We start from the raw sequence: 18,481 nt of genomic DNA, 5'->3' as shown, positions 1-18,481 counted from the left end.
AGGACCATCAGTAGGTGGCAGTTAAGTAAGTTGCGATACATATCCTACTATACTGATACGGAATAATCTTCAAGAAGTTTGAGAACAGTGTGTGTAGGACAATGTGCTAGAGAGAAAATAAGAGGGAAAAATATATAAATGCTCATATGCATGGATGTCAGAGAAACTGACAGTGGTCGCCTTTGGGGATGGAAATTAGAGGGCTGGAAATAAGGGCTTGCATGTAGACTTACTTTCTACTGTATCTCCTATTCTGATTAAATTTTTTACAATATGTCTTTATTATCTTTAAGTTAGAAACTAAAAATTAAAGCCTGTCACTCTCTCAGAACACCAAACATTGATTTTCATTGTCTCCAGATGGCTTCACTTAAAGTGACTGATTAATTTTAGGCAAGCTGCACACTATCACAGTGCCTCAGTTTCCTGATCTGTAAATGGGGTGATAATAGTACCTAGGCTTTAATGACACAATCCCATGAAATGCTTAGAAAAATTCTTGGTGTGCAGCAAGCTCTGAATAAGGGTCACCTGTTGGGGTGTTCTACAGATGAATGACTGGTAGCCACACTGCAGGCCATTTTGCTGAGAGAGAACCAGGCAACGAAGATTTTTTGATAGACAGTGAGGCAGGGAAAATGTGGGTCTTTCGTTTGGATATGCATCTGTGAGCTGTGTCCTAACCTGGTTTTGCGAGTTCTGGTGCTCTGAGATTGAACTTTCTGGAATTCTCTGGTTTCAGGACACCTCCTACTTGTTCATCACTGGCCCTGATGTTGTGAAGTCTGTCACCAATGAGGACGTTACCCAGGAGGAGCTCGGGGGCGCCAGGACCCACACCACCATGTCAGGTTAGAGGCCTCGAAGCTTACCGTACTGTTGTCAGACACTGAGAAGAGGAATTGCTAGAAGTGACAGTCTGTACAGATATCAGTTCATCGACAGAATTTCTTTGAATAGACAGTAGTGTCATGTATTGTCTACAGATATAGTAATAAAGGTGGATTTATATCTCAAACTCGTTAAATTAAATTACAGGCTACTACTAATGCTTTCATAGTCTTTGAAATTTTTGAGCAAATTAGAATGATGGTTACAAGAATTATGATTCATAAAAGTATGTGTGCTGTGGAAAAAGTAGCACAGGGTAAAGGGGGTTGGGATTGTTGCAGTTTTAATGAGGATGGTAAGGACAGGCCTCACTGGGCAATAATTGAGCAGATTTGAAGGAGTGGACTGAGTGCATACCTAGGGGAGAAGCATCGCAGGCAGAGGCTTCTGAGGAAGGAGAGGGGCTGGTGTGCTCGGTGAGTGGCAAGGAGGGTGGTTGGATTAGGGACATGACATGATTTGACTTTAAAAGCTCAGTTGGGCTGCCTGGTAGAGAAGAGACTCTGGGGGCAGCGGTAGAAGCAGGGAGTCCGGTGGGGTGAACCTGAGAGGGAGTTTCCTGCCCCACTTTCTCTATCATGTCTATGGCCCTGTTTGGCTCTTCTGTGATTTCAGAGTGTTCTTGAGGAATGATGGCTTGATTCCTTACCACGTGGTTCCCCTTCTTTCCTCCTTTGTTCTGCCATTGCTGAGTACCATGACATGTGCCAGCCATTTTCCTTTTATTTTTTATTGTCCAGCTTTCTTGAGTGTTAATGGACATATAACCAGGCATTATTCCAGTTGCTGGGCTGCAGTGATAAGACAGGCCTAGCCTCTACCCCGTTGGAGCTGATACTCTCGGGGAGATGTCAGGCAGTAAACAGGGAAATGGGTGCTGCAGGGAAAAGTGTGACGAGAATTCCCACCTGGTCCAGGGATGGAGAGTGAGGGGTGTGGGGAAAGTTGTGCTCTGGAGAGGGGCAGGGAAAGCCTCAGCAAATAGGCGACACTAGGTCAAAGACCTGGATAATGAAAGGAGTGACCCTTGCAGAGAGAACAGGCTGCATGGACTGAGGGTCAGCCTGAAGGTGTGTGGTGTGGTACCATCCTCAGTGGAGGGGGCGGCGACAGGGCTGTTGGCACAGTCTGCTGCAGACCTGCCCTAGAGGGGGCAGGTGGGCATGAAGCTGTGTCTCTGGGCTGACAGGCGCCCTGGCCCATTATATACTCCCTGTTTTCTCAGGCGTGGCCCACAGAGCTTTTGAAAACGACGTGGATGCGTTGTGTAATCTCCGGGAGTTCTTCAACTACTTGCCTCTCAGCAATCAGGACCCCGCCCCCGTCCGTGAGTGCCATGATCCCAGGTGAGTTGCAGGCCGGAGCTCCTCCCGTTTTGCAGGTTGGCTTGTCCTTCTCTGGCCTGTGTGCCCTGGCGGGACCTCCAGGGTCTGCCCTGGTGGGCAGCTTGGAGTAGATTGTGCAGTGGAGTCAGGTGTAGGCATGGTGGTGGCATGTCTGGGTATAGGAGCCACAAAGGATTTTATTTACTTATTTAAAAAGAAATTAAAAAAAAATTTTCTGGCCACGCTGTGTGGCATGCAGGATCTTAGTTCCCCCACCAGGGATCAAATCCGTGCCCCCTGCAGTGGAAGCTTAGACAGAGTCTTAACTACTGGACTGCCAGGGAAATCCCAAGATATTTTATTTTTATTCACGTTTTTCCTCTCTCTAATATCTGACAAGTAGCTTGGGAGTAAAAAGTGGCCAAAAAAAATATTATTTCTGAGTCTTTGTCCAGAATTGAGATATATATATATTTTGTCTTAACATGAAATAAATAAGTCTATATATATATATATATATATATATATTAGTCTTAACATGAAATGATTCAGACAGCATGCCCTTTAGGAAATGTGCTTATGCACACCTGCTTGTGGCCAGAAGCTGGGGCATTCCTGGGGAAGGGTGTGTTGCTGACCACCTAGTGAAGACCTTCTTTCCTTCTTGCTCTTCCGGCCACTGCCTGATGTGGGGAGCACCGCAGAATAAGCCAGAAGCCCAGCTGGGGAACTATAGCTCCAGACCACTGGCTGCTGTCTTCTCCATTTTGTTTCCTCTCTGATTTTGAAGCATTCACTTGGCCTGCAATACTTCTGCAGAAGGACTTGAAATTGTGTCCCTCAGGAAGAAGCCGTCCCTCGGGAAGAAGCCGTTTGCAGACACTGCCCTGGGCTTCTACCTATGGGGCCGTGTCTGGGCCCGGGATGCTCTGAAGAGTCATGTCCCCAGGGCCACTCCTTGTCTGCCTCTGCCTCACTCCTCAGGGGATACAATCAGCGGCCCACTGTGTGTAGTCATGAGAGGGAGGGTGGTCACAAGGCCCAGAAGAGATGGGCACAGCCTCCTTTTCTGAGCTGCTGTACTGTTTGGGGTTCTTGAAAGGTTTAGGACATCATTTGAAGGTGTTACGGTCCGAGGGCCCAGACATGTCTGAACAGCCTGCTTTGGCCCAGCCATACCTCCTCGTCATTCAGTCCCAGGGAAGCTGTATGCATATGTGTAAATAACACATGAAAAGTAAGGGAGGACTTTGTTACTGGGTGGGGCTGTACCCAAGATGCTGGTGCTGAGCTCTCTGGGAAGCTGGGCTTGATGGTACAGTGGCTTGTTTACTATAATGTCCTTTGGTACTCCATACAATACCTAGAATGTAGGAGGTGTTCAGAGAGGATAAATGAAGGATTCTCCACATTCAGGGGAATAAGCTCATTTTTTTTCCCTCTAAATGAAAACAGAAAGATCTTCTGGGTTAATATCAAGCTCAGGTTCAGTTTAATATGGTGGTAACAAAGGAATGTATCTTTGGGGACTGCTTTGCTAGCCCAGCAGGGACAGAATCAGTCCAGCCCCCATGCTGTGTCTCCCCCATTTCCTCTCCCATTCCCCACCCACAGAAGGCAACGGGCTCTTCCATGTTGATTATATCTGCTTCTTTTTCTATCCAAAGTAACCGTCTGGTTCCTGAGCTTGATACAATTGTCCCTTTGGAATCTACCAAAGCCTACAACATGGTGGACATCATACACTCTGTAAGTGCTACATCTGTCTGTCTTGTCTGTGCTGGCTCAGCCATGTGCATGTCATTGTGCTTTGGCTCAGTGAGGAAGTGCTTTACCCACAGGCCTTACCATTGGGCAACACAGGCAGGGCACGGGGTGGCACAGAACAAGGGCACTGAGTAGTGTGCTATGGGAAGAGCTAGTGGCTGTGGCCACCCTACTGGCTTGGATGGGCTTGGGGGTGTGGCAGTTGGGTCCGCAGAGCTCAGGGCTCTTGAGCTGGCACTCTGAGGCCCGTAGAGAAAGGGCCGTGTCTCCAGAGCCTGGAGTTGAGGCAGGATGACTCTTCATGTACCTCTGTTTGGAGGCTCATGCTCAGAGGGCATTTTTTTTTTTCTCTAGAGAAAGGAGAGTTGAGTACATAAGGTGTCCTGTGACAGGGTTGAGGGGTGTGTGTGTGGGTCGGAGGAGGACGTGAGTCATTTGTACCTTTTTCTTGGTGTAGCAGGTTCCTGGGTCATTAAGTGAAGAGGACAGTGTTGGGGTGAACTGGGGGCATCCGTCGATGGCCATTGTCTCCCTCACACTTTCCTACGTGCACTGTGCTCTTAGCTCTTCTCGATTAACTGAACCCAGACGGCTCTGTGGACGCAGCCTCTCCGGGGCCCTGGCTCTCCCAGTGACCTGTTCCTCCTCCCTGTACTGTGGGGAGTCAGCGGGAGTCAGCAGCCGTGGCCGGGCTCTGCCTTTCCTCATTGCTGGATTCTTAGCCTACTGAGCACCATTTGAGCCCGCTTCTACCAGCATGCCCTCCTCTGACCTTAGCCTTCAGTACTCTCTACACCCTCACAGTTGTCCTGTCCGTCTCTCACCACCTCTGCTCCTGGACTCCCCAGCCCTCAATCATCCCGTTCCTGTGGAGCCCTCTGCCCCTCCTGGCCTCTGCCTTCCTGGCCCAGCTTGGACTCTGCCATTATGCCAGATGTTAACAGCCAGGCACTGTTCTCAGTGTTGGTGCTGTATGACACTGTGATAGACAAAAACCCTGCCTCCGCGACCTCACATTTGGGTGAGAGATTCAGAGAACAAAAGCATATGTGGCGTGGGTAGTTTTAGGTCCAAAAGTAGTGTGAAGAAGGTAAAATGGGGTCTGTGTCATCCGTGCTCCAATTCTCCTTTTGCCCTGTGGAGTCCCATCCCTGGTTCAAGGCTGCAGCCAGCCAGCCACCCATCCATCCATCCATCCATCCATCCATCCATCCATCCATCCATCCATCCACACACCCATCCATCCATTCATCCACTCATCCATCCAGTCACTTATTCATCCACCCATCCATGTTGCCAGTGGGGCCTGAGCCTGCCAAGGGAAAGCCCCGGAGCCTTGCTCCAGCCTGAGCTGGGTCCTTGGTTCACCTCTCTGGTCTCCGGCTTGAATATGTGCCGTGAACCTCCCCTCAGCTCCTGTTTTTATCTTCTTCACTTTCCCTGATCGAAACCCTAACTTCCTTCTCTATTCCCCACTCTGATCAGATGACATCAGCATTTCCTTCGTGGAGAAAATTGAGAGCATCAGGTTCATCACTTTCCATAGGTGCCTGTTTCTCCCTCTCCACCATCCCTCCGTGTCTCCCCAGGCTGAAAGAATGAGGTGCCTCACCTGGGCTCCTCACTCCATTGCTTCCTGTCTGGCATCTTGCTTTCTTGACTGGTTTAACTTCTTCTCCCTCTCTTAACTCCTTCCTCTGGGCAATAAATGTGTTTGAACATGTATGAACTTCTTGTCGGCTAAACCAAACCCTTCTTAACCTGAATCTCTGTTTAACTGACATCCACAGTCTTTTCTACCTTTTTCCTTAAACTCCTCTTGTCTCTTCTTCCTTTAGTCCTCTCTGGAATCTGGCTTCTGCTTTCCTCCCTCTATTGAATGACAGCTCTCCTAATGACCTCTCCAAATTGCTAAACCAGGGAACTAAGGGCATTAAAGAGGTATAGTTACAGAAGTAACCATTATTAAAATAAATATAAATCCTCCTAAATAACCGAAACATTTATATAGAATAGATCAAATCAATGCATCACATAGAGAAACAGACAAGCCTCCCCAGTGTTCTCTTCCAGGCACTGTTTTCCCACCAAGCCCCTGAGGGAAACCACCATCTTGACCTTTAACAGCATAAATTAGTTGTTCTTGGTTTTGTATACTATATAAATGGAATCATATAGTGTGCGATCTTTTCTGTCTGGCTGCTTTCATTCAACGAGACAACTGAAATTCGTCCATATTGCTGCAGTGCGTGTTATTCTCGTGGTTCTCCTTAGGCTTTTTTTTTTTTTTTTTGAACTTTTGAATTTTATTTTTTATACAACAGGTTCTTATTAGTTATCCACTTTATACATATTGGTGTATACATGTCAATCCCAATCTCCCAGTTCATCCCACCAGCAACACTCCCCACCACCACTTTCCCCCCTTGGTGTCCATATGTTTGTTCTCTACATCTGTGTCTCTGTTTCTGCCCCGCAAACCAGTTCATCTGTACCATTTTTCTAGGTTCCACATACATGCGTTAATATACAATATTTGTTTTTCTCTTTCTGACTTACTTCACTCTGTATGACAGTCTCCAGATCCATCCACATCTCTACAAATGACCCAATTTCGTTCCTTTTTATGGCTGAGTAATATTCCATTGTATATATGTACCACAACTTCTTTATCCATTCGCCTGTCGATGGGCATTTAGGTTGCTTCCATGACCTGACTATTGTAAATAGGGCTTCAGTGAACACTGGGGTGCATGTGTCTTTTTGAATTATGGTTTTCTCTCGGTATATGCCCAGTAGTGGGATTGCTGGGTCATATGGTAATTCTGTTTTGAGGTTTTTAAGGAATCTCCATACTGTTCTCCATAGTGGCTGTATCAATTTACATTCCCACCAACAGTGCAAGAGGGTTCCCTTTTCTCCACACCCTCTCCAGCATTTGTTGTTTGTAGATTTTCTGATGATGCCCATTCTAACTGGTGTGAGGTGATACCTCATTGTAGTTTTGATTTGCATTTCTCTAATAACTAGTGATGTTGAGCAGCTTTTCATGTGCTTCTTGGCCATCTGTATGTCTTCTTTGGAGAAATGTCTATTTAGGTCTTCTGACCATTTTTGGATTGGGTTGTTTGTTTTTTAAATATTGACCTGCATGAGCTGTTTATGTATTTTGGAGATTTATCCTTTGTCCATTGATTGGTTTGCAAATATTTTCTCCCATTCTGAGGGTTGTCTTTTCGACTTGTTTGTAGTTTCCTTTGCTTTGCAAAGCTTTTAAGTTTCACTAGGTCCCAATTGTTTATTTTTGTTTTTATTTCCATTACTCTAGGAGGTGGATCAAAAAAGATCTTGCTGTGATTTATGTCAAAGAGTGTTCCTCCTATGTTTTCCTCTAAGAGTTTTATAGTGTCCAGTCTTACATTTAGGTCTCTAATCCATTTTGAGTTTATTTTTGTGTATGGTGTTAGAGAGTGTTCTAATTTCATTCTTTTACATGTAGCTGTCCAGTTTTCACAGCACCACTTATTGAAGAGTCTGTCTTTTCTCCATAGTATATCCTTGCCTCCTTTGTCATAGATTAGTTGACCATAGCCATGTGGGTTTGTCTCTGGGATTTCTATCCTGTTCCATTGATCTATATTTCTGTTTTTGTGCCAGTACCATATTGTCTTGATTACTGTAGCTTTGTAGTATAGTCTGAAGTCCTCCAGCTCCGTTTTTTTTCCTCAAGACTGCTTTGGCTTTCGGGGTCTTTTGTGTCTCCATACAAATTTTAAGATTTTTTGTTCTAGTTCTGTAAAAAAATGCCATTGGTAATTTGATAGGGATTGCATTGAATCTGTAGATTGCTTTGGGTAGTATAGTCATTTTCACAATATTGATTCTTCCAGTCCAAGAACATGGTATATCTCTCCATCTGTTTTTATCATCTTTAATTTCTTTCAACAGTGTCTTATAGTTTTCTGCATACAGGTCTTTTGTCTCCCTAGGTAGGTTTATTCCTAGGTATTTTATTCTTTTTGTTGCAATGGTAAATGGGAGTGTTTCCTTAATTTCTCTTTCAGATTTTTCATCATTAGTGTATAGGGGTGCAAGAGATTTCTGTGCATTAATTTTGTATCCTGCTACTTTACCAAATTCATTGATTAGCTCTAGTAGTTTTCTGGTAGCATCTTTAGGATTCTCTATGTATAGTATCATGTCATCTGCAAACAGTGACAGTTTTACTTCTTCTTTCCCAATTTGTATTCCTTTTATTTCTTTTACTTCTCTGATTGCCGTGGCTAGGACTTCGAAAACTATGTTGAATAGTAGTGGTGAGAGTGGACATCCTTGCCTTGTTCCTGATTTTAGAGGAAATGCTTTCAGTTTTTCACCATTGAGAATTATATTTGCTGTGGGTTTGTCTATATGACCTTTATTATGTTGAGGTAGGTTCCCTGTTTGCCCACTTTCTGGAGAGTTTTTATCATAAATGGGTGTTGAATTTTTTCAAAAGCTTTTTCTGCGTCTATTGAGATGGACTTATCGTTTTTCTTCAGTTTGTTAATATGGTGTATCACATTGATTTTGCGTATATTGAAGAATCCTTGCATCCCTGGGATAAATCCCGCTTGATCATGGTGTATGATCCTTTTAATGAGTTGTTGGATTCTGTTTGCTAATATTTTGTTGAGGATTTTTGCATCTATAGTCATCAGTGATATTGGTCTGTAATTTTCTTTTTTGTAGTATCTTTGTCTGGTTTTGGTATCAGGGTGAAGGTGGCTTCATAGAATGAGTTTGGGAGTGTTCCTTCCTCTGCAATGTTTTAGATGAGCTTGAGAAGGATGGGTGTTAGCTCTTCTCTAAGTGTTTGATAGAATTAACCTGTGAAGCCATCCTGGACTTTTGTTTGTTGGAAGATTTTTAATCCCAGTTTCAATATCATTACTTGTGATTGGTCTGTTCATATTTTCTATTTCTTCCTGGTTCAGTCTTGGAAGGTTATACCTTTCTAAGAATTTGTCCATTTTTTCCAGGTTGTCCACTTTATTGGCATAGAGTTTCTTGTAGTAATCCCTTAGGATGCTTTGTATTTCTCTGGTGTCTGTTGTAACTTCTTGGTTTTCATTTCTCATTTTCTTGATTTGAGTCCTCTCTCTCTTGATGAGTCTGGCTAATGGTTTATCATTTTTGTTTATCTTCTCAAAGAACCAGCTTTTAGTTTTATTTATCTTTGCTATTGTTTTCTTTGTTTCTATTTCATTTATTTTTGCTCTGATCTTTATGATTTCTTTCCTTTTACTAACTTTGGGTTTTGTTTTGTTCTTCTTTCTCTAGTTCCTTTAGGTGTAAGGTTAGATTGTTTATTTGAGATTTTTCTTGTTTCTTCAGGTAGGCTTTATTGCTATAAACTTCCCTCTTAGAACTGTTTTTGCTACATCCCATAGGTTTTGGATCGTCGTGTTTTCATTGTCATTTGTCTCTAGGTATTTTCTGATTTCCTTTTTGATTTCTGCAGTGATCTCTTGGTTATTCAGTAACGTATTGTTTAGCACCTGTGATTCATTTCTAATCTCATAGCATTGTGGTCAGAAAAGATGCTTGATATGATTTCAGTTTTCTTAAATTTACTGAGGCTTGATTTGTGCCCCAAGATGTGATCTATCCTGGAGAATGTTCCATGTGCACTTGAGAAGAAAGTGTAATATGCTCTTTTTGGTTGGAATGTCCTATAAATATCAGTTAAATCTATCTGGTCTTTTGTGTCATTTAAAGGTTGTGTTTCCTAATTTTCTGTTTGGATGATCTGTCCGTTGGTTTAAGTGAGGTGTTAAAGTTCTACACTATTATTGTGTTACTGCCGATTTCCTCTTTTATAGCTGTTAGCAGTTGTTTTATGTATTGAGATGCTTGTATGTTGGGTGCATATATATTTATAATTGTTATATCTTCTTCTTGGATGGATCCCTTGATCATTATGCAGTGTCCTTCTTTTTCTCTTGTAACATTCTTTATTTTAAAGTCCATTTTATCTGATATGAGTATTGCTACTCCAGGTTTCTTTTGATTTCCATTTGCATGGAGTATCTTTTTCCATGCCCTCACTTTCAGTTGGTATGTGTTCCTAGGTCTGAAGTGGGTCTCTTGTAGACAGCATATTTATGGGTCTTGTTTTTGTATCCATTCAGCAAGCCTGTGTCTTTTGGTTTGAGTATTTAATCCATTCACGTTTAAGGTAATTATCAATATGTATGTTCCTATTCCCATTTTCTTAATTGTTATGAGTTTGTTTTTTCTTTTAAAATAAATTTATTTTTGGCTGTGTTAGGTCTTCGTTGCTGTGTGCAGGCTTTCTCTAGTTGTGAGCGGGGGCTACTCTTTGTTGTGGTGCATGGGCTTCTCATTGTTGTGGCTTCTCTTGTTGTGGAGCAAGGGCTCTAGGCGCGTGGACTTCAGTAGTTGTGGCACGTGGGCTCAGTAGTTGTGACTTGCGGGCTCTAGAGCGCAGACTCAGTAGTTGTGGGACATGGGCCTAGTTGCTCTGTGGCATGTGGTATCTTCACTGCGCCACCAGGGAAGACCTATGAGTTTGTTTTTGTAGGTCCATTTCTTCTCTTGTGTTTCCCACTGAAAGAAGTTCCTTCGGCATTTGTTGTAGATCAGGTTTGATGGTGCTGAATTCTCTTAGCTTTTGCTTGTCTGTAAAGCTTTTGATTTCTCCATCGAATCTGAATGAGATCCTTGCTGGGTAGAATAATCTTGGTTGTAGGTTCTTCCCTTTCATCACTTTAAATATATCATGCCACTCCTTTCTGGCTTGTAGAGTTTCTGCTGAGAAATCAGCTGTTATCGTTATGGGAGTCCCTTGTAGGTTATTTGTCATTTTTCCTTTATTGTTTTCAATAATTTTCCTTTGTCTTCAATTTTTGTCAGTTTGATTACTATGTGTCTCGGCATGTTTCTCCTTGGGTTTATCCTGCCTGGGACTCTCTGTGCTTCATTGACTTGGGTGGCTATTTCCTTTTCCATGTTAGGGAAGTTTTTGACTATAATCTCTTCAAATATTTTGTTGGGTACTTTCTCTCTGTCTTCTCCTTCTGGGACCCCTATAATGCGAATGTTGTTGCGTTTATTGTTTTCCCAGAGGTCTCTTAGGCTGTCTTCATATCTTTTCATTCTTTTTTCTTTATTCTGTTCCGTGGCAGTGAATTCCACCATTCTGCCTTCCAGGTGTCTTATTTGTTCTTCTTCCTTAATTATTCTTGTATTGATTCCTTCTAGTGTATTTTTCATTTCAGTTATTGTGTTGTTCATCTCTGTTTGTTTGTTCTTTAATTCTTCTAGGTGTCTGTTCTTTAATTCTTCTAGGTATTTGTTAAACATTTCTTGCATCTTCTCAATGTTTGCCTCCATTCTTTTTCTGAGGTCCTGGATCATCTTCATTATCATTATTCTGAATTCTTTTTCTGGAAGGTTGCGTATCTCCACTTCTTTTAGTTGTTTTTCTGGGGTTTTATCTGGTTCCTCTATCTGGTACATAGTCCTCTGCCTTTTCATTTTGTCTATCTTTCTGTGAATGTGGTTTTTGTTCCACAGGCTGCAGGATTGTAGTTCTTCTTGCTTCTGCTGTCTGCCCTCTGCTCTCTGTAATCTTTTGTATGAACAAACCACAGTTTATCTACTGTTGGTGGGCATTTGGGTAGTTTCTAGTTTGGAATTATTACAGATAGTTCTGATATCATTCTGTTATGTGATTTTGGTAAATAAACAAACAAACTTCCACGTTTCTGTTGAATCTGTAGTGAGGAGTGGAAGTACTGCCTCATAGCCAGGCATACATGGAGCCTTAGTGGACCCTGCCCAAGGGTTCTTCAAAGGCTGTGTCAGTTTGCACTCCCACCAGCAGCATTTGAGAGTTCTGGTGCCTTAACATTGTCACCAACACTTGACCAATACCATACTGCCTTAATTATTCAGTTGATAGTACGCTTTCACATCTGGTAGAGATAGTTCCTCTTGATTATTCTTTTCTTGGAGTTTTCTTGCCTAGTCTTGTTTATTTTTCCATATGAAATTTAGAAATCAGTTTGTCTTGTTTTAGGGTGAAAGCGGGGGGTGGAAGTAGGGCATCCTTTTGTTGTTTTTATTGGGATCCCATTAAATTTATGCACTAACTAGGGAAAATTGACATCCTTATGAATCTGAAACAATCTAAAAACACAGTTTGCATTTTTATTTGTTAAAGTGTACTTTTTTCTCCTTGACTGTTTTAAAGATTTCCTTGTTTATTCCTAAGTATCTTTTTATTGTAGATGGGGTCTTTTCTATCTTCTGTTGTTTTTTAGGTATATATGAAAGCTTTTGATTCTGTTTATCAATTTTATATCCAATTACCTCTTAAATTCTCTTATTATTTGTTATAGTTTTTCACTGTTAATTCTTTTGGCTTTTTCAAGTATATTAGTATATTGCCTACATACAAATAGTTTTGTCTTTTCCTTTCCAGTTATGTTATATCATTTCTTTCTCTTGTTCAGTTGCATTGATGTACCTCCATATTTTATCAAATGCAGTGATAAGCAGTGGTTGTCATAGTGGGCATCTTTGTTTTGTTCCTAACTTTGGAGAGACTGTTATTAGTGTTTCCTAATTTTATATCTTTTTCTCATGTTAAGAAAGCTACCACTGCTTCCTGTTTTTTTTTTAACATCTTTACTGGAGTATAATTGCTTTACAATGTTGTGTTGGTTTCTGCTGTATAACAAAGTGAATCAGCTATATGTATACAGATATCCCCATATCTCCTCCCTCTTGCATCTCCCTTCCACCCTCCCTATCCCACACTGGTTTCTATTTTAATTTTTGTTGTTGCCTACTTGTTTTCTTTGTAAATCAGGGGTGGGTATTGAATATTGTTAAGTGCACTTTCAGCATTTATAGAGGTAATCACATTGATTTTTCTTAGTTCTATTTGTAAATATATCTTAATACTTGTTATATTTTATAGATGTTTTATTTTGAATGTTTACATCAATATCATGGAATGTTAGCTGATTTTGGGGGTATTTTATTTATTTTAAACTTTTTATTTTATATTGGAGTATAGCCAATTAACAATGTTTTGATAGTTTCAGGTGCACAGCAAAGGGACTCAGCCATACATATGCATGTATCCATTCTCCCCCAAACTCCCCTCCCATCCAGGTTGCCACATAACATTGAGCAGAGTTCCCTGTGCTATACAGTAGGGCCTTGTTGGTTATCCATTTTAAGTATAGCAGTATTTACATGTCTATCCTAAACTCTCTGACTATCCCTTCTTTAGGGAGGTGGTGTGTTTTAAAGTCAGGTTTTGGTGTCAGTGCTCTTGCATCATTTATTAGTTTGCTAGGGCTGCCATAACAAAATACCACAGACTGAATTGCTTAAACAAAAATTAATTTTCTCACGGTTCTGGAGGCTAGAAGTCCAGGATTGAGGTGCCAGCAGAGTTGGTTTCTGTTGAGCCCTCTCTTCTGGTTTGCAGATGGCTGCCTGCTCACTGTGTCCCGATGTGGCCTTTCTTCTCTGTGCACAAGAAAGAGAGATCTCTGATGTCTTTTCCTCTTAAAAGGACACCAGTCCTTTCAAATTAGGGCCCCAACCTTTATGACCTCATTTACTTTATCTCCTTAAAGGCCCTGTCTCCAAACATAATCACATTGGGGGTTAGGCTTCAATGTATGAATTTTGGCGGTGGGGATACATAGTTCAGTTCATGAAGTGCCATAATGAGAATTTGCAAGTTTTCTATGCTTTGGAACAGTTGAAATAGCATTGGGATTATCTGCTCTTTAAAGATCTGGTGGGATTTTCCTGGTGGCGCTGTGGTTAAGGGTCTGCCTGCCAGTGCAGGCGACATGGGTTCGATCCCTGGTCCAGGAAGATCCCACGTGCCATGGAGCAACTAAGCCCGTGTGCCACAACTACTGAGCCGGTTTTGGTAGACTATATATATTTTTTCTATGAATTACCTATTCCAGATTTTTAATTTTACCTGCATAGGATTATGCAGGGTATATAGTCTTAGAAGATTAGCAAAATCTGTTTCAGTGGTTTTCTCTGACATTTCTTGTTTTATTTTTTCTTGATAGTTACCTAGTAGTTGAAATATTTTATTGATGTGTTTCAGAGAATCAACTTTTTGTTTAATTTTTATTTCTTTTTAAAGCTATGTATTTTCTGCTCTTTTATTGATTAATTCCTTTTGTGCTTTCTTTCAGTTAATCATCTTTTTTTCCTTCTCGAACTTTTGAGCTAGAAGTTTAATAAATATATTCTGTTTCATTTTTAATACTGTATTTAAGTCCATTGTAGAAAACATAGTCAAATAGCCACATCTAACTGTAGGGGAGGTTAGTAAATATGATAGCCATTTGCCCATCGTTTCTTCTACAGTGGTAGAAACAGAAGCTGGATTTTTGGTGGATACTTAGGAGTCTCTGCTACACTCTCTAAATCCTTTTTAAATAAAAACAAATAATATGTACAAACGAAAAAACTTAAGTATAGAAACATGTAAAATGAAATGCAAATATTTTCTCTCTCCTTCTTATCAGTCTTTCCCAGAGGTAAGCACTATTAAGTTTCTTGTGTATCTTTCCAGAAAAAAATTTATATGTCAAATATATATCAATATATTTACTTTTAACTGAAAATAGATTGTATTATAGACACTTCCACACCTTACTCTTTTTTCACTTTCTTTCCCTGTCATGGCATACAGGTCTACCTTATTCATTATAATGACTGTATAGTACTCCATTGTATGGATGGAACATTATTTAAACATTACTGTACTGATGGACATTTAGATCTTTTACAGTTTTTGTTGTTATAGCAGTGCTGCAGTAAACATCTGTGTGTATTAGTATGTTTTTGTGACTATATCCATTGGATCAGAACTTAGTAATGGAATTTTGTCAGTGGCATGAATTCTTAAAATTGTTTAAAAAAAAAAAAGAGGGGAAAGGTGGTATTTCTGGGTAGTCAAAGTCTCCTGAATACAAAACTCTACACATACTTGAAAAACTATATGTAGGCCAATAAGAAGAAAAAATAAAACTACCATTTCCATTCCTTTATCATAATTGTAAGACAGGAAACTACAAACTTCATATAACAATAAGTAGAACAATAAATACCACTTTTTAAAAAAAATTATTTATTTTTGGCTGTGCTGGGTCTTAGTTGTGGCACGCGGGATCTTTAGTCATGGCATGTGGACTCTTAGTTGCAGCAGGCAGACTTCTTAGTTGTGGCCTGCATGAGGGATCTAGTTCCCTGACCAGGGATCGAGCCCAGGCCCCCTGCATTGGAAGCTCAGAGTCTTAACCACTGGACCACCATGGAAGTCCCTAAGCACCACTTTCTAGTAGGACTGTTTCTTGAATTTTGGCAACAAGTCTCTGTGGAGAGCTGGAAGAAGTGTTGAGACACTGCTCAGAAGAAAGAGAAGGGAATTTAGAAGAAACCACTCAGGGAGAGAAAGTTCACTATAAGAGTGAAAATACTGGAAAAGAGTCCTGTTAGGTCAGAAGAGTTACTTAAGAGGAGGGACTTAAACATACACAAGAATCAAGAAAGCATGGAAGGGCATTCCTTCTAGGGAAGAAAAGATTAAAAAAGAAGAGAGAAGCACCTTTGGAAATTGTGAAGTGAAGGAAAAATGAAGAAAGAGGTAAATTTATGTGTCTACAAGATAAAAAAAAAAAACACTGAAGGTCATACTACCCCTTTCCCTACCACCCTCTTCTAATATCAAGGCACCCATTAACTAAGTGGCACTTTGTTATACTGACAGAAGAGGGCGCTCTTGAACTGGGAATCTTGTTCACCATCCCAGACTGTCAACCCTGTCCACAAAATGCAGATACAAGTAGTTTATCTCTACAGAGCTACTAAGATAAGAAAACCAAAAATGAGAACAAAAAACTTCAATTGACAAAACTCCCTTCATTGTAAAAGTTAGTCATTCAGCAGATGATCACACTGCAGTAGAGTTCAGTAGCCTCAAATCATCACCTGAGTTATGAAAATCAAATGCAGAAACTAATGACAGAATGGACATAAAATAGGAAGAAGTAAAGTTAGAGGTGACTGAATTAAAATGGAGGGGGACAAAATCATATATGAGAAGTGAAGACAGAATTATAAAGTGCTCTAGGGAGATTGTATTTGAATGAAATTTAATAAGGAATGTTGAAGAAAAGTGGGAAAACAACCAAAAGCATAAAGAAAAAGGTAAAAAAATCAGAAAAAAGTGACTAAAATGGAAGATAGGCAAAGAAGACTGAACATACATATAACTGGAGTGTCTGACGAAGGACAAACAGGACAAACAGGAATGTTTAAAACTGTAATCCAAGAAGACATCCCAGAAAAAGACCCAGAGCTACATAATGAAAGAGCTCACTGAGTGTAGGGGAGAATTAACCAAGAATGATCAAACTTGAGTAAATATCCACATATAACTATTAGATTTTTTTTTTTTTTTTTTTTGGCTGCACTGGTCTTAGTTGTGGCATGTGGGATCTTTGTTGTGGCATGTGAGACCTTTAGTTGCGGCATGCAGACTTCTTAGTTGTGGCATGTGGACTCCTAGTTGCGGCTTGTGGGCTTCTTAGTTGTGGCATGTGGACTCTTAGTTGCAGCATGCATGCAGGATCTTGTTCTCCAACCAGGGATCGAACCCAGGCCCCCTGCATTGGTAGCGTGGAGTCTTACCCACTGGACCACCAGGGAAGTCCCACTACTAGATTTTGAAAAGAAAAATCCTCAAGACTTTGGGGCAAAAAGATTAAATAACTTACAAGGATGGGAGAATTAGAGTAGCATCAGACTTTTCAAAAGCAACAACAAAGCAAGGCAACAATAGAGAAGCACTTCCTGGAGACTCCAGGAAAGACTAAAGATTTTATATCTGGCCAAGCTGATGTTCATGTATTAAGACTAAAGAAAACCAGCTAAAACTGAGGGAATTCTGTGTTCCCAGGCTCTTCTTGAGGAAGCTTCTAGAGGATGAGTTTCATCCAACCAAGAGATTACTGGACAAATTTTAGGAAAAGGATTGATGGTGCTTATTTAATTATAAGACTAGAATAAGGTTGGGAATGAGGGTAAAGAACAATGTATAAATGCTGTGTTTCAGTTGCAGAAAAAAATGCCACTGAAAGATGGAAGAGAAGGAAGAGTGAAAGAGTATAGCAGAATAAGTATACTGATTGTTGTGACTCAACAGATATTAATAGTAGACAACCCAGTTAATAAGACATTAGATGAGGAAACAGACTAAGGGCATTAAAAAGGTATAATTACAAAGGTAACCACTAGACCAAAAATATAAATCTTTATAAACAGCAACATAAAACATATTACTTAAACAGTAAATATAACATGGTACACAGAATAATTACAAGAATAAAAAACATCTGAAATACCAATAAATATGAATGGCCAAACTTATTTATTAAACTTGTTTATCTCATTTATTAAAAGAAAAGGATGTTCAATTTCCCTCATAAAGCAAGACCAACTATATGTGGTGTACAAGAGACAAAGTGATTCTGAAAAGTTAAACGTAAGGGATGGGGAAAGGTATGTCAGGAGAACAGAAACAATGCTGTGTGTGTGAGCCTAATATTGGGTGATGTGAAATTCAAGTATTTACTGTGACAAGGGAAGACATTTTCAAATGCTAAAAGCCATAATTCACAGTGATGATGTAAAAGATCTATGCCCTAAATGATAAAACTACCATCTTTAAAAAGGAGAAACTATAGGATGTCCAAGGAGACATAGGTAGAAACAAATAATAATAGATTTAAATGTACCATAATTAGTACAAAGTAGGTCAAATGGACAAAAATAAGTAAGATATAGAAGACCTCAATAACATCACAGATAGATATTAAAGATCTATTTCAGACTTTACAGCCTGGTAATAGGCAATGAATCTTATTCTCAGGTGCACATGGAACATTCACAAAAGTTGATCACATATTTGGTCAGAAAGAAAGCATCCTAGCAGTCCATAAAGCAAAAATATTACAAAACACAGTGATTAAGACTAGAAATTTATAGCTACAACAATAAAAGCACTGTCTCATTTAAAATAAATCTGTTAATTCTTGAATAAAAGGAGAAAATATAAGCCAAATGACAGAATTCTAAGAGAATAAAGATAATGAAAACACTACATATCAAAATCTATGGAATACTGTCTATGAGAGGAGGAAAATTTATATCCTTAATTGCTTAGTGAAAAATGAAAGAAGGAAAAGAAACTAAATTCTCCACTCAAAAAGCTGGGGAAAAAATATTCTAAAGAATAACAAGACAGGGTTTAATAAGGATAAAAGCAGAAATTTTATGACTTGGGAAATAGAAAAATAGCTGTAACTAATGGAATAGAGTAACTACTAGCTAACTTAAAAAAAGGCACAAGTAAAAAGTGGAAAGGAGAAATGATAGAG

The 18,481-nt window shown here is 40.1% G+C and overlaps 1 protein-coding gene across 2 annotated transcripts in view; it reads left to right on the top strand.

Annotated features, from left to right (window-relative positions):
* The window catches only part of PCCB (propionyl-CoA carboxylase subunit beta), a 90,408-nt gene that overhangs the window by 37,453 nt on the left and 34,474 nt on the right, over nt 1-18,481 (top strand). For both annotated transcript variants that reach the window (XM_022582562.2, XM_089910057.1), the window contains exons 7-9: nt 743-851; nt 2,117-2,237; nt 3,884-3,965. In XM_022582562.2, coding sequence (XP_022438270.2) covers nt 743-851; nt 2,117-2,237; nt 3,884-3,965 — 312 coding nt within the window. The remainder of the gene's footprint in view (nt 1-742; nt 852-2,116; nt 2,238-3,883; nt 3,966-18,481) is intronic.

Source organism: Delphinapterus leucas, chromosome 4 (genome assembly GCF_059928025.1).
Source record: "Delphinapterus leucas isolate spDelLeu-1000000601 "Yukka" chromosome 4, BTC_Dleu_Yukka2, whole genome shotgun sequence".
Taxonomy (NCBI): domain Eukaryota; kingdom Metazoa; phylum Chordata; class Mammalia; order Artiodactyla; family Monodontidae; genus Delphinapterus; species Delphinapterus leucas.
The sequence above is the reverse complement of the archived record's forward strand: the minus strand, read 5'-3'. Positions and strand labels throughout refer to the sequence as shown.